The 17,242-nt window shown below is 38.6% G+C and overlaps 1 protein-coding gene across 1 annotated transcript in view; it reads right to left on the bottom strand.

Annotated features, from left to right (window-relative positions):
- FBH1 (F-box DNA helicase 1) overlaps window positions 1-17,242 on the bottom strand; it is a 78,390-nt gene that overhangs the window by 51,921 nt on the left and 9,227 nt on the right. The window contains 5 exon segments of the mRNA XM_043965402.1: window positions 289-424; window positions 1,882-2,012; window positions 3,496-4,058; window positions 12,205-12,219; window positions 12,222-12,362. Coding sequence (XP_043821337.1) covers window positions 289-424; window positions 1,882-2,012; window positions 3,496-4,058; window positions 12,205-12,219; window positions 12,222-12,362 — 986 coding nt within the window.

Genomic DNA, 17,242 nt, shown 5'->3' with positions numbered 1-17,242 from the left:
GTGCTACAGAAAGGATTCTGGTATTAGATTAAGACACTATTAAAGAGTCTATTAGACTTGAACTCGAAAGTATTCTAATTTTATGGTCTCTCATTGCTTCACTGGGACATAGAGAAAACCAACTGCTATATTAACTAGAGTATCAAAAAATTATCAAATTCAGGAAAGCAAGTTTCTATAAAAATACAAAGTAGTTTTAAGCAGAACTTATTCCCCAATATATACTCTTCTCTTTCAGAGAAAGCAATGCCATCTTTCCCTATAACTCCCCCAGGTCCCTTTACATACCCCAGGAGCACTGTACAAATCAAGCATCTTGTGACGAAGACATGCCTCTGCCTGAGGAAAGAGAGGATGATCCTTCAGGCAATACCTTGCCTCCTCAGGATTAACATGCTGAACATATTTGGTACCAACTGTGTATCTGTAGGAGAGCCAAAAAAGAGGGTTAATAAAAAAGATGGTCATAAATGCCTGTGGAACAAACACAAACCTGCCTGAAAATTTTTTTTAGTAAATTATTCTAATTACTTCTAATTCTAAGTACTTCTGCTTAGAAAACGTAAAGGGACAGAAATCTGCCCTCACAAACCTCTCTCATACAAGGCATTCTGAACTTACAACTTAAAATATTTTCAGAAATAAAATTCCACAATAAGATAAAGCATAGAGCCTTGGTGAAAATTCTCTTAACATTTTGCTTCCATAAACAGAACAATCACCACAACTTTTGACACACCCAATAAAATCATTTTCCTAAAACCCTCTTTAATCAATATATGTGGAACACTGCATATATTTTCAGATTTGCATTAATTGGTTTTACTGATTCTTTTTCTCTTCTCCCTGCTTTTCTTTTTTTAATTATTTGTTCTACTATAGAACTGTGCATACTCTTTGATCCAGCAATACCACTGCTAGGCTTATATCCCAAAGACATTCCCAAAAAGAGAAAGACCTATTTGTACAAAAATATTTATAGCAACTCTTTTTGTGGTGGCTAAGAATTGGAAATCAAAAGAATGCCCATCAATTGGGGAATGGCTAAACAAAGTGTAGTATAAGATGGTGATGGAATATTACTGTGCTATAAGAAATGACAAGCAGGATGACTTCAGAAAGGCCTGGAAAGACATATATGAAATGATGCTTTGTGAAGTGAGCAGAACCAAGAGAACACTGTACACAGAGACAGCAATGTTGTTTGATGAAGAACTGTGAATGACTTGACTATTCCCAACAATACAATGATTCAAGACAATCCCAAAGGACTACTGAAGAAACATACTATCCACCTCCAAAGAAAGAATTGATATATTGATGGAACAGAATGAAACATGCTACTTTTTACTTTCTTTCATTTTTTTCTTTTAATCGAGTTTGCTTGTACAAAATGACAAATATGGTAATGTTTTATAATAGTACATGTATAACTCATATCTGACTGCTTACCACCTCGGGGAGGGGGGAGGGAAAGAGGAATAAAAATTGGAGTACAAAACTATAAATAAAAAAGTTTATTATTAAAAAAATATTTGTTCTAGAGAATGGCTCTAAGGGAGTGGAGAGGATTCTGGGATAAATTTTGCAATGTAAAAATAAAATATATCAATAAAATATTATTTGCAAAAAAAACAAAAGAAAGGGTTAGGCTGAAAGAGGATATTAAAAAGTTCTAGGTTTTGTTTAGTCAGGTAATTCTGGAAAGGACTTTAGAATAAAGTACTCTTCCCAATATACTTTGTAATATATAACCTAAAAGGGAAGGGGGTAGAAGAGGGGAATATGCTTCTTTGGTTTACAGGACTTTCTACTTTTTGTTGGTTTGACTTTGTAGGAGACTAGACTAGTCCAAGATCCCATTTTCCCCAACTAACTCACCGTATCAGTTTCAGCATACACAAGTTGTCCTCCTTTGATATAGCATAGCTCAAAAGAATATTTTCCACTTCATTGACAGCTTGTGCCTCATTCATCAGGTAACGATGATACAGCTTTTTCCAAGGAATAAACTGTGAGACAGGGAATTTAAAGGAAACAAGAAAGTTCAGGACATAAATAAGATAACCTAGAGCCTAAGCCACACAAAGAGAATAACTGCCCCATGACCAAATAATGAGTCCTGATTGCTAGCCCTGATATCCCCATCAACATCCTGTATAATCTTAGAGAAGTCCTTCCCATCTATAAAATGGTGAAATGAACCTAAGGCTCCTGGGACTAGCAACAAAGATAAAATGAGAAACATGCACAAGGTAAGAAATGGAGGATTCCCATTATATACATGAAGACATGCAAAACATATTTCTGCATGAGCCATGTGCATAATTCTTATTTTTACCCATGAAAATGCCTATGAGAATATGACAAATATTAGTTCTAAGTTACATTTGAAGAGTTAAGTGCAAAGCATGGACATTCTTCCAAAAAACTGTCAAAGCTGAATGAATATCCCAAAAGGCCACTTCTTTCTTAATCAATTATATAATTCACACCAACTCAAAAAAGTACCATATTTAGGGGGTCAAGGAAACATCACACAAAATAATACTAATATTTTGAGCCAGAAAGAGCTCTAAGAAGCCAAAAAGGCAAGGATGGCAAAAGTCCTATTCCTCAAGAGTCTTAAAGCTTCTTGAAGTCTTAAAAGTCTTGAAGCTCAAAGCTTCAAGTCAAGTCTCATATCCTTTGTACTTTGAAATAATTCATGAAGTTCATGTTTTGGGGGTTTTTTGGGTGAGGTAATTGGGGTTAAGTGACTTGCCCAGGGTCACACAGCTAGTTAAGTGTTAAGTGTCTGAGGCCGGATTTGAACTCAGGTCCTCCTGACTCCAGGGCCAGTGCTCTATCCACTACACCACCTAGCTGCCCCCCCCTTTCTTTTGAGATATTATATTACTAGACCCCTTTCCTTTTAATTTTTTTCCATTATTTCTTTTTCTTTTCTATTTTCTTTTCTTTTTTTTTTTGAAGTTCACTTTTATCCATCTTGTACCCTATTCCTTGACTTTCAAATTTATACATATATGAAGTTGGTATAAGCTTTGTTTTAGATCCAGTTCCCATACCTGGCATATGTGAGATATAAGTTTGGCAAAATATCCTACAAGCCTTTGTCAAGAGTGCAGGCAAAGCTAATTAAGTTATCAAAACAATACAAAGTCACAAGATAGAAATCTAATACCAATGTGAGAAAATTCCCTACTAGTCTAGGTCAATTGTTTATTAAGATTAGTATGCTGAAATACACAGTAGTATCTGCAAAGTTTTTATGGAGTGTACATACAGGTTGCGCTCTCTGGCATCAATTTCAATAAATACATCCCAAATAGGAACCAATCCACTCCAATAATAAAAAAAGAAAGTCATAAATTTCAGTATCAAGGGTCCTGCCTGAAAAGCAACCAATGGAAAAAGAATTTCCTGGTGAGACTCCATTATGTGTTTTATAAGAGAAAGTTTATTTCATTTCAAGTCTACAGGCACCCTACTTACCAGTGGATCACTGATAATTTCCTTCCAAAGGTGACACACCAGGCTTAGGTTCTTATAGAGATCTTCCATAGGGACAAAACCAAAGATATGCCTCAGGACTTCAGTGGGGAGACTACAAATGTGGCTCTGGGGTTCTTGAGAAGGCAAGTTTCCAAGAAGTCCATAATAAGCATCAGGTTCAGGGCCATTTCCCCCATCTTCTTGCTTAATTTTTCCAGGGTCCACTGGGACCTGGAATAAACAATTCATTTCCCATTTTGTTTCCCCAAGATCTGTGGATTGGTCCTTAAGGTTTTTCTTAGCAACACCACCACATGGGCTTCTTCCTGTGGCTTGGCTTCCTTCCTGGTCAAAGGAAAGACATCGCTTCCTAGAAGTCACAACAGATCCCAAAGGGGCTACTTTAGATTCCCTTTCATGTTCTTGAGGCAAACCACAAGCAAAGGCCATTTCATCATCAGCAGTATTATTGTCATCAGCTGAGCCACTTTGGGCCATGTCACTGGTGCATGATCGTTGACTAACTGGGAAGTAATCAGTCATTCGTCTCTGAAATCCTAGTGCTGCATGGAGAAACCAAGGAGGAAAGAAATTAAATGAATAATAACTACCATATTCTATGTCTGGAACATCTACAGACACTTAGTGCTCTTTAACTACACAAACTAACTCCTAATTATCCATGTTAACGGAGGAGATTAGAGGGTTGACTAGAAATGACTGACCATGGAAAACAGTAAATCCATGTGCCATTTATATTTGACTTTAGGTACAGGTGGACAAATTCTGAAACGCAAACGAATCTAATCAGTCAATCAATAACCATTTTTTTTTTGGTCAGTCAATTAGTCAATAAAATGCTTACTATGTGCCATGCACTCTCCTAGGCCCTAAGGATACAAAGATAAAAATTTAACAGTCCTTAAAGAGGTGACACTTGAGCTGAGGTATAAATGAGTGAAGAATAAGCACTTTATGTTTTTTGGTACTATGTGCTGTACCATACTAAGGAATATTTAAATAAGTACTGAATAACATGATGCAAACTGAGAACTTATGTGCTGAAGGGAAAAAAAAAGAGAGATATGATCAATCACATTCATAGATTTAGAGCCACATACATTCAACCCTTCTAAGTCAAGACCTGAGTCCCTTTTGACTTATTCTTGTTAAAGAAAACTCATGTCTTGGAAGGTCTTCTATGAAGAAGAGATCTAGTCATTAGGTTTCAGAAAAGCACATTGGCTCTTTGTTAAATATTAAAAGGTATAATGGAGAAGCAGAGGTAAAGCTAAAATGGAGAAGTGGTAAGAACTGGTGTGGGAGTTTGCCTGCAAAAAAATCCTTTAAACAGATATAGAATATGCAATAAACTGAATCCCACTAGAGAAATCCTGAAAAAAGCACAGTGAATCAATTATTCACCCAAGCTCAGCATAGAGAGACAGAAACAGAGACCTTATGGACACTAAGTTCAGACCAGGAATATACTGCCTATGGAATACTCAAGTGCACCAGGGCAATGCAGACCCATACTCCACCAGACCCATAACAGGGCACTGCAAAAGGGACAGATGCCAATGCAACCGTGACACACATTACTCATTTCTGGATTACAGATCCAGGGCAAATCGAGGAGACCCGTGCAAGAGAGTGGGATTCTTGGATAGGAGAGCCCTGGGCTGTGTTTGGAAAGAGAAATGTCAACAACAGCAGCAGCAGCAGCAGCAGTATAGCTCATACTCCAGGCTCAAAGCAGAGGCTCATATCCAGCATTTAGCCCAGACTGCAAAGAGGAATTTCAGATTGCAGAGAGGAATCCCAGACCAAAAAAGAGCCCATGATTCCCCCATATCGAACCAATAAAACTTTCTGGCTGGCTGACAGGGACAGAGATCAGCAGCACTCTATTCTAGCACAGATCCAAATGCAGATCAAGAAATTGCAGAGCCCAGACCTGAGGGATAGCAATCACTTTGCCGTCAGACCACTATGGAAGCATTGAAAGCTTGTAGGTCCCCAGCCTGGCCCTGAGATCATAGAATAATACAACATTCAATACTCCAAGAAAGCAGAAATAGAACTAGCCCAGACTCCAGAAGTACTGCAGAATCCATCTCTAATATCAAGTCTAAAGTTAGGAAGCAGGTTGGAAGAATGAACAAACAAACAAAAGAATCTCTCCATAAAGAGTTATTATGGTAGCAAGAAAGTCAAGACACAGACAGAGAAGAGAATGACTCCAAAGCATCTACAAAGTCACATTTTGTAATAAACTCTCTAAAAATTAGAATGAACCAAACAGAAGTCAATGTTGCCACAAAGCGATAAGAAACATTTAAAACAAAGTCAAAAGACTAAAATTATAGAAGAAAATGTAAGGTATCTCATATCAAAAACAAATGTCCTAAGGGGGCGGCTAGGTGGTGCAGTAGATAAAGCACCGGCCCTGGATTCAGGAGTACCTGAGTTCAAATCCGGCCTCAGACACTTAACACTTAGTAGCTGTGTGGCCCTGGGCAAGTCACTTAACCCCCATTGCCCTGAGCTAAAAAACAAAAACAAACAAACAAAAACAAATGACCTAGAAAAGAGATTAAGATTAAAAAAAAAAAAGGAATCATAGGACTATGTGAATGCCATGAGCTAGAGGTTAAATAGTTCATAAAAGAAAACTGCCCAGATAACAGACCACCAAAGGAAGAGGAAATTAAAGGGGAGGAGGAGAAAAAGAAAATAAATTTCAATGGTCAACTGTTGAAAAAAATATCAAAGGGGTAGAAGCCAAGGTAGTAGAAAAAAGCAAGGACTGGCTTAAGCTCTCCCAAGTTCCCCTCCAAACAACTTTAAAATAATGCCTAAAAACATATTCTGGAGCAGCAAAACCCACAAAAGGATGGGATGAAACATTTTCTAGGTTAAGACAACTTAGAAGGTTGGCAGATAATGCTCTGTCACATCAGGGTGAGAGTAGAGTGCAGTCTAGCCAAAGCAATGCCAGGCAAGCCAGTAGCAGACCTTTGGGGTAACTGAGTCAGCAGTAGCAGTTTTCGGATATCTTAGTCCACAGACCATAAGGGAGTTGGACAATTGGTCAGAAGGAGATAGGGGTTTGTTTCCTGGCAATGGGTGTAAGACTCTGTTGTATTACCCATACACAGTTCCAGGTTGAAGTTCTGAGCTCTACTCTCAGGGCAAGGAGGAGGAAACAAGAACTTGTTGCCACAGGGGAATGGGACCATGGTCACACTTCCAGGGAAGAAAAGAATGCTTGTGGTCACTCACAGACAAGAGCACAGACTAAGAGAGTAGTAAACACTCCTCTCTTTGAAAGAACTGAAAATTAGAAGCAAAGCCAAGATGACAGAGGAAAGGCAGTGATTCCCCTGAGCTCTCCCCAAAACCTTTCCAAATACCTTTAAATAATGCCATAAAGTAATTCCTGGAGCAACAAAATCCACAAAAGGACAGGATAAAATAATCTTCCAAAGACAACTTAGAAGGTCAGCAAGAAAGGTCTGTTGTACCGAGGTAAGAGTGGAGCACAGTGCAACACAACCCGCGCCAACACAGACCTAGCCCCAGCAAACCAGGAGCAGGTTTTGGGAACCACTGAATTAGCAGCAGCAATGATTGCTTCTGGAACTTTCAGCCCACAGATGGTAAGGGGGTGAAATAATTGATCAGAAGGAGATTAGAAGGGTCTCTTTACTGGCACTGAAGGTACAACTCTGTTGCTTTCCCATACTTGATGGATCCAGATTGCAGTCCTGGGTGGTAGTACCAGGGCTGAGAGGAGCACTAGAATACCAGTTTGTGGCCACAGCGGAGCTAGAACCTCACAGTTCCAGGGCAGAAAAGTGGGCTTGTGGCAGCTCACAGACCACAATAGTAAACAAACCTCTCCTTAAATCATATCACCTTGGTTGAACTAAAAACTTACAAATACCTAGAAGGATCTCTGAAAACAGCTGCACAAAGCCCTTGAAGCTTAGGACAGTGAACCCTCCACCCTGGAAGCAGTGCCCCACTTTAACAAAGAGTTAAAAGTCAAGAAATAGGCTGGGAAAATGAGCAAACAGAAAAAAAATGCTGACCCTAGAAAGTGTCTTTGGTGACAAGATCAAAATACACCCTCAGAAGAAGTCAAAGCGGGGCAGCTAGGTGGCGCAGTGGATAGAGCACCAGCCCTGAAGTCAGGAGGACCTGAGTTCAAATCCAGCCTCGGACACTTAACACTTTCTAGCTGTGTGACCCTGGGCAAGTCACTTAACCCCAACTGCCTCACCAAAAAAAAAATAAGTCAAAGCTCCTACATTCAAAGCTTCCAAGAAAAATATGAATTGGTCTCAGGCCATAAAAGGGCTAAAAAAGGAATTTGAAAATAAAGTAAGAGAGACAGAGGAAAAAATGGAAAGAGAAATGAGAATGATGTAAGAAAATCATGAAAAAAAGTCAATGGCTTGGTAAAGGAAACACAAAAAAATGCTGAAGAAAATAACACCTTAAAAAACAAACTAGGCCAAATGGTAAAAAAAAGTAGAAAAAGCCAATGAGAAAAAGAATGCCTTGAAAACCCAAATTGGCCAAATGGAAAAGGGGATACAAAAGCTCTCTGAAAAAAATAACTCCTTAAAAATTAGGAATGAGCAAATGGAAGCTAATGACTTTATAAGAAATCAAGACACAATAAAGCAAACCAAAAGAATGAAAAAATAGGAGGCAATGTGAAATATTTCATAGGAAAAACAACTGACTTGGAAAATAGATCTAGGAGAGATCATTTGAAAATTATTGGACTACCTGAAAGCCATGATCAAAAAAAAGAGCCTAGACTTAATCTTCCAAGAAATTGTCAAGGAAAATTGCCCTGATATTCTAGATGCAGAAGATAAAATAGAAATTGAAAGAATCCACCAATCATCTCCTGAAAGAGATCCCAAAATGAAAACTCCCAGGAATATTATAGTCAAATTCCAGAGCTCCCAGGTCAAGGAGAAAATATTATAGGCATCTAGAAAGAAACAATTCAAGTATTGTGGAACCACAGTCAGGATTTTATCTACATTAAAGGATCAGAGGGCTTGGAATATGATATTCCAGAGGGCAAAGGAACTGAGATTACGACCAAGAATCATCTACCCAGCAAAACTGAATATAATCCTTGAAGAGGAAAAATGGGAATTCAGTGAAAGAGAGGACTTACAGGCATTCTTGATGAAAAAACCTGAGCTGAATAGAAAATATGACTTTCAAATACAAGACTCTAGAAAAGCATAAAGAGGTAAACTGGAAAAAGAAGCCATAAGGGATATTAAAAGCTTAAACTGTTTCCATTCTTACATAGGAAAATGATGCTTATAACCCATAAGAACTTTCTCATTATTAGGGCAGGTAGAGTATATTTAGACAGAGAGCACAGATGTGAGTTGAATATGAAGGGATGATATCTTTTAAAAAATAAAATTAAGGGGTGAGAGAGGAAAGAAGCAAGAAAAAGCTTATACAGTGGAGGGGAAGATGGGGGAGGTGCTGGGGAGTGAGTGAACCTTACTCTCATAAGAATTGGCTCAAAGAGGGAATAACATCCACACTCAATTGGGTATACTAATCTATCTTACCCTGAAGGAAAGTAGGAGTATTGGGGGGGGAGGGTGTAATAGAAGGGAGGGCAGATTGGGAGAGGGGACAGTCAGAAGTAAAACATCTTTGAGGAAGGAAAGGGTGAAAGGAGATAGAGAATAGAGTAAATGACATGGGGAGGGAGTAGGAAGGAGGGAAATTCAGTTAGCAATAGTAACTGTGAAATAATTAGCAGGATGCTCTCAGAAAAACCTGGAAAGACTAAGATGAGTTGATGCAAAGTGAGATGTACTATATACAAAGCAACAGCAATATTGTAAGATGATCAGCTGTGAATGACGTGGCTATCCTCAAGAATATTAATGACTTAAGACAACTCGGAAGGACTTATAAAAAATGCAATCCATCTCCAGAGAAAGAACTGATGGTGTCTGATACAGATTGAAGCACATTTTTTTTTTACGTTTCTTTTTCTTAAGTTTGGTAGGTTTTTTTGGGGTCTTCTTTCTTTTTCGGTCTGACTAATGTGGAAATTGTTTTGCATGACTATACATGTATGACTCATGCCACAGCTGCCTCTAAGATAACTATATATGTAGGGCAGCTAGATAGCACACGTGGATAGAGCACCGGCCTGGAGTAGGAGTACCTGAGTTCAAATCCGGACCTCCGACACTTAACCTTACTAGCTGTGTGACCCTGGGCAAGTCACTTACCCCCCCCTATTGCCTCACACACACAAAAAAAGATAATATATGTAAAAATTCCCTGGACTTTAATGTATTTTATAAATGTAAAATCCTTCTTAAAAAAGCACAAAATGGTAGGGGGGCAGCTAGGTGGCACAGTGGATAAAGCACCAGTCCTGGCATTCAGGAGAACCTGAGTTCAAATCCAGCCTTAGACAGTTGACACTTACTAGCTGTGTGACCCTGGGAAAGTCACTTAACCCTCATTGCCCCCCGCCCTCCCCCCAGCACAGATCGGTATTATTTCAGTTTAGGGGGAAGATTCAAAGTTCTACTGAAGGAAAACTTCACTAAGGAGATGGGACTTGGGACCTAGTTCTTAACAATTGGGCAGGATAAGAGCTGACGGCGATTAGGGTAGGGAAAGCATTCCAGGATAATAAAGTAACAAAAAGTAGAAATGATTTGGACAAATTCAAAGGACAATGGATAGTAACCTGGCTGGGAGTAAAGAGTCTTCTTTTAACAGTTTGAGGATATGGACCTGGAAAGGACCCAAAAAATAATGTAAATCTAATCCTCTCCTCACTTCCTGCCTCCTGTCTTCTCTAGTTTCCTTCCCAGATCCAGCTAAACTCCCATCTCTATAGAAGCCTTTTATTTTTAAAAAAAGGGACAGAGGGTTAAGTGACCTTACCCAGGATCACACAGCTAGTAAGTGTCAAGTGTCTGAGACTGGACTTGAACTCAGGAGGGTCCTCTTTATCCACTTTACGCTTTATCCACTGAGCTACCTAGCTGCCCCCTACAGAAGCCTTTCTTGATCCCCTCTTAATTACCAGGACCTTTTCCTCTGAGGTTGCTAATCTCATTTGTACATAGTCATTTTCATGTTGTTTCCTTCCATCAGATTGGGTGCTGCTTCTTTTTTTTTTTTTTTTTTTTTAGTGAGGCAGTTGGGGTTAAGTGACTTGCCCAGGGTCACACAGCTAGTAAGTGTTATGTGCCTGAGGCCAGATTTTGAACTCCAGGTACTCCTGACTCCAGGGCCGGTTGCTCTATCCACTGTGCCACCTAGCTGCCCCAGATTGGGTGCTTCTTAAAGGCAAGGACTATCCTTTTGCTCTTCTTTGTATCCCCAGGGACTTATACAATGCTTTAAAGTTTGCAAAAAGCTTATATTATCTCATTTGAACTTCACAACCCTGAGAATTTTAAGGCAATTGGGGGTGTAATTATCCCCATTTTACCGATGAGGAAACTGAAGCAAACAGAGGTTTAAATGACTTGCCCAGATTCAGAGAGCTAATACATATTTGGGGCAGGATTTGAACTCAGGTTTTATCTGACTCCAAGTGCAGTGTTCTCTGCTCCACCTCATTGTTGTCTTCAACATTATATACTATACTTGTTATTATAGATGAAAAAATTTAGAATCAAAAAGGGCTTGCCCAAGGTCACACAGTAAGAGGAAGAGGTAAGATTCAAACCCGTTGTCTTTCCGTTATGCCACATGCTTAAGACTAGCAGAACATCAAAGCTGGATAATTGAGTAGGGCCAGGTTATACTACCAGGATGAGGAATGATTCTCAAACAATCAAGCAACCATTGATGAATTATTATTTTAAAAAGATTAATCTGGCTACGAAATATACAGAATAGAGTGAAACAGAAAATGTTTCTGAGCACAGTTGGGAGGTTATCACCATAGTCTAAACATGAGGTGATATGGGCCTAAACTAAATTAAATTAGTTGCTGTGTGAATGAAGAAAAAACATTTTGGAAGAATGGATCATACTTCATGACCAGGCAGATAAAGGAGATGAAAGAGTGGGATAATTTTTAACTTTTATATAATTTGATATTTACACTTATGATATGATTCCCATAGGGAGTCACTTAGGCTAAGTAGTCCTGATACCAAAAAAGCAAGTGACCTTGAGAACTTCTCTACCCACATCTGGCTCTGATAGGAATGCCCCTCTCAACATCTGGGCCAAATTACCCATATCCCAACCAAGCCTATTCTTAGAATATATGTTACCACCTGAACCCCAACTTTGAGCATGTTTCCTCCCTACCATGTATCCCTCCTCGCCTCATGCTAAGTGAGTTTCTTACATCCATCACAACAAACCTCTGTTTATATTACCAGAGTACATGCATAGCTTTGTCGGCTTGCTCCACTGCATTATCTAAAGTCTTTGTTTATGACAGCTTCCTGAATACCGAGTTTCCTGTAAATTTCTGAACCTAGGTGTTTGCTGTAACTCAATTTTTTTTTTATTTTTATTTTTTTTTGGCTATAAGGTCAAAGAGTACTCTAGGGTTTCAGCCTGGAAGAGAAGTCAAACTGATGTGTATTCTCCTGTCAAACTGAAATTAAATTAGGTTTCCTCTTACATCCTCTTTCAGTTTTTTAAGTACAAATATACCTCTGTTTCCTTTTGTGGTTTAGGATAGAGTCTCCAGTTCAGATCTCTAGTTGTCCACCTTCGACTTAAGGGCTGGGTCAGAGAAAACGAGCCTTCCCTGCTTTGGGCCAAGTGTTGGCAGTCAATAGCTGTGAGTTGTATGCGCTTAAACCGTCTCACTGAAAGAAATAGAAAAAAAAGAAAGGAACATTACTAGTTATCACTAACTCAGCAAGCTGGCCAGGAAAAACAATCAAATCTCAGTTATCCAGCAGCTAACTATCCAGTTTCTGGTTTGTCCTGGCCCCTTCCCCCGCTCCTTCCCAGTTACCAACTTTTGACCATTTGGTTTCTAAGAATCACTTCCTAGTATTTCAAGAAAGAGCTGAGAATAGCAAAATGAAAATAGCTGACTTTGTTATTTATTGTTATAATACTACTGGTAAATAATGTCTTGTTCCTACAGCTAAGATGTCTTCTATTTTTCCCTTGTCAAAACGTAAGGCAGTTAAACTAGATGACCTCTAATATCTCTCACAGTTCTACATCTCTGATCTTCTGAACAAATGAGCACTAATTCTGTCTGCTGGGACATGCAATGTTTCAGGTCCACTGTTCCCTCCCTCTGCAAAGAAAGATGGATGCATTTCTCCTTTCTTTTTAGAGCCAAATTTGGTCATTACAATTACACAGCATTCGTTTTCTTTTCTTTTTTCTTTTCTTTTCTTTTGTTCTTTCTATTTACACCGGTGGTTCTTAACCTGGGCTCTGAGGGGATTTTAAAAATATTTTACACACACACACACACATATATATTCTGGAGGCAATCAAGGGTTAAGTGACTTGCCCAAGGTCACATTTAATTTTATTTTATTAATTGCTTTCAATAATTGATTTCCTTCACAATCCTATGTATTTTTGTTTTACACATTTAAAAATATTCTCAGGAGGGACCCATAGCTTTTTACCAGACTGCCAAAGGACGTTCCCATGACAGACAAAAATCTAAGAACTCTGACATGGTTTCCAACATATCTGTTAAAGCCCAACCCAAATGTCACCTCTTTGATAAAACTACTAGGCTTAAGTTCCATAAGAGCTGCGAACCATCTTTATTGATACTCTGCATCTCCCCCAACATTTAACATAATACTGACAAAGCATAATTTACTAAATGTTTGTTGGATTAAATCAAATTGGGGTTTAAAATTATTTTTTAAAAATTGTTCATGGATTTTCATTATTTATTTTCATTACCATAAAATCATCAAGAATGTATTGTTAAGTATTAAAAATGAACCAACTCGGGGCAGCTAGATGGCGCAGTGGAGAGAGCACTAGCCCTGGATTCAGGAGGACCTGAGTTCAAATCCAGCCTCAGACACTTAACACTTACTAGCTGAGTGACCCTGGGCAAGTCATTAACCCCAAAATTGCCTCACCAAAAAAAAAAAAAGAAAAAGAAAAGAGCCCAACTCACATAATCCTTTACATAACTCTATCCAGATTCTTCTATAATATCAAAAGCGGAGTATTAATTAAGATTTTGTCAATACTCTCGATTCAAATGAAAAGGGAAAGCCTATATCTATATGTTTCCTGTGTATTATGACAGAAGAAACTAACAGAAACTATGTAGGAAAGTACTCCTAACTGTTCGATTATTGATGGTGAACTCTGGAAGTATACATTATGATATTCTACTTTGCCTACAGCGGCTGGCTGGGAGAGTATAAGATGATGGGGGAGAAAAAAGGAAGAGTTAAACTACATTACCATATAACCTTGCTCCAGGGCATTTTGTTTTCATGATTCTAAACAATTATCAACCTAGCAAACGCTAGAATATCACTCAATTATTCTCTAAAGAAACAAAAATTTGACTGTGGTGACATATAAGTTTAAATTGTGAAGTGATGTTCTCTATGGCATAGGCAATTTCAATAGCTATTTGGCTTCAGTCTCCTCTGAACCATAGTTCTAAAATCAAGCTAAAGTCTTTAAATGTTACAAAAGTAGGAAACAGCTGTTTTTTAAAGTTTATGAGTTTAAAGAAACCTTTTTCTCCAGCAATGAATTAATTATACCTATAGGATACAAATTAGCTGTATACCACAAAACTAATGGGGGGTAGAAATATGGACACATGGTAATAAGCAAATTATCTGTACAGTCACGGGATCAAAGACAGAGCTAGAAGGAACCATGAAGGACATCTGGTCCAACCCCCACATTTCAGAGAAAGGGAAACTGAAACCTAGAGTTAAGTGACTTGTCCAAGGTCACACAGGTCCTGACATAGGTGTGCTCTGGCTCCAAATGCTGTGTCTTCTACAGTTTTACACTGTGTCAGTTAGCTACAGGTTCTGTTAAAACAAATGTAAATTTACTACAACACAAATATTATGACAAGATTTATGAAATGACTAACCAGATGATGTCCAAAGTTCCTTTTAGCTATAAAATTTTGATTATCTAATTCTAAGAGTCCAAAGAAATGGATTAAAATGGATAAATGACAGTTGCCAAAAATAACTACTATGCAATAGCAGTTAACTCATTCATTCAGATCAGCAGCCAATTAAGCAATACATATAATACAGTAATAACATAGCTAAAGCCCAGAACTAAAAAAGAGAAAAGCAGGCTGGACTGCACCAGAGAAACCATGCAGGACTTTAAATAAGCGCTTAACAGGAAATAAAACTAATAAATTTATAAGTGCTACGTCTTTCAGATGTAAACAGTTTACTTACTGAAGGGTGCATAAAAGGAATTTTTTTTTTTTCCTTAAAGGATGAAAGCAGCTTGTAAAACAGGGTTTCCTGGACTTGGTCTTTTAAAAATATCTATATTGAGGCAGCTAGGTGGCGCAGTGGATAAAGCACCGGCCCTGATTCAGGAGGACCTGAGTTCAAACCCGGCCTTAGTTAAGGCTAAAATTCTAGCTAAACTGTCTAAAATATCTACTGAGTGGTCGCCAATAAATTATAAGCTTTAGCAAGAGTTAGACTTTTAAGCATTTATTAAGGAGAATAAGAATTTGGTAAAGAGAGAGAAAAAGGCCTAGATTCCTATCGATTAAAGGGAGAGCACATTTCTAGCTCCCTTCTCCGCCAGAGTCCAGAGGAAAAGAGCGCGAGAGCGAGCGCCAGTCTCTTCCTTCCTCCTCCCCACTAGCCCGCGTCACTTTCTGACTCCTGGTCTTGCCCCTCAAAGCCTTCGCTTCATGGGCAGAACTCTTCTACAGTTAAGTCTCCAGCAGGTGGCGTCATTCCAATCGTTACAAGCCTCAAACACTTGACACTTACTAGTTGTATGACCTGGGCAAGTCACTTTAACCCTCATTGCCTGGCCAAAAAACAAACAAAAAACAAAAAAATATATATTTTTTGATAACTATATTTCAACATACCTGGACTTTTCTGTAATCCTATGTATTTTATTATGTGCATTTAAAAACATTATACTGATAATCCATAGATTTCACCAGGGAACCAAAAGTGTATATAATACAAAAAGTCAAGGAATGTAAACCATCACCCAAACAGTTTGGTTGTAGAAAGGGGCGGAAAAAGAATTTCTGTGTAAGAAGAAACTACTTCTGTGTAAGAAAAAACAAGTAAGTAAAGTTTCTCCCGTAAAATGTGAAGAGATCCACAGAGTTGGCTAGAGGACCAGATAGAGAACTGTCCCCTCAGATGAATGCACTGAAATGACCTGTTTGAAGGTAGAGAATGACTGAGGTTGTAAGGTAGTGTGGTTCCTACTCATTTGCATATTATGGCGAGGTTTTTTAGTGTCACCAAGCTGGGGCAGCTAGGTGGGCACAGTGGATAAAGCACTAGCCCTGAAATCCAAAGTACGAATTTTAAATCCAGCTTCAGACACTTACTCGCTATAATGACCATGGGTAGTCCACTTACCCCAATTGCCTCCAACATTATAAACTGATAAAGAGGTAAATTACATAACTTTAGGACCCTGGGGGAAATTACTGTTGGGTTTGTCTGAGAAAAAAAAGGTAGATTTTGTGAGTTTTATCTCATAAAAGAAAAATGAGTCCACTGACCTCTGTTAGGAGGCAATGGAAGTGAAAAAGGCAGCTGCAAAAAGGCAGAATTAATTAAGAAGGCATCAGCTAAGTTAGATGTCAGAAAAACTTCAGCTGGGTTTCTGGGAGCCTGCTGACTGACTGAGAGCTACTGCTTTACAGGCTGAATGTCCCAAAGGCTGGAGCAGGTGGTAAGAAGCGTGCTGGACAACAGCACAAGTCAGCTGCAGTCTGAGCTATTACCCCCTAGCTCCACCTACAGTTTGAGGAGTGAAACCTCTCAAAGTGGCTTGAGGGAGAAACAAAAGGATACTGAATGGCCGACTTTAAGAAGTTTCAAACTGACTGAAGAATTGGCTGAGCATGTCTACAGTATCCAGAGAGCCAACCTAAGGAGTGTTGGTGTAAGCCCTCCTAACCTAGATAGGTTAAACAAAAATAGAATCACACTGAGGGCAGGCTAACTGGGCTTATCTCCCTACTAAGTCAAGCTGAGGAACTTTGTAATTATCAAGCTTAAGGAAACTTTATGTCACAATAGCATATCTTTCTCAGGACCTTGTGATTGTAAATTAAACATCTGTCACTGCTTCATTAACTCAAGAGCCTTACAGAAGAGAAGAAAGCCAGAATGGGAGCAGCTTAACAGAGAAGAGGCTTTGTGTGGTACAAATTGTTCCTAAGCAACCAAGGATATCAATGCTTACTGTACAAGTTTTGTTAACCCAAGTACATGAGTTTTCCTACTCATTATCTCCCTGCTAAGTTTCTAAAAACACACACCCACTCATATTGGAAGGTTGAGAGAAATACTACATGTATTGGACAGTGTGGCCCAAGTTTATGGGTGTATTGAATGTTTCTGTACTTGCTTTACATTATTCTTGTTCTTCCTTATCCTTAAATAAAAGTTTTATTTTTAATCATAGTGTCATAGTGACTGACTGTGTAAATGGGCAGTTCTCTAGCTTAAGCTTAAATTCTCTAAACTACAAATCATTACAA

Source organism: Dromiciops gliroides, chromosome 5 (assembly GCF_019393635.1).
Source record: "Dromiciops gliroides isolate mDroGli1 chromosome 5, mDroGli1.pri, whole genome shotgun sequence".
NCBI lineage: Eukaryota > Metazoa > Chordata > Mammalia > Microbiotheria > Microbiotheriidae > Dromiciops > Dromiciops gliroides.
The sequence above is the reverse complement of the archived record's forward strand: the minus strand, read 5'-3'. Positions and strand labels throughout refer to the sequence as shown.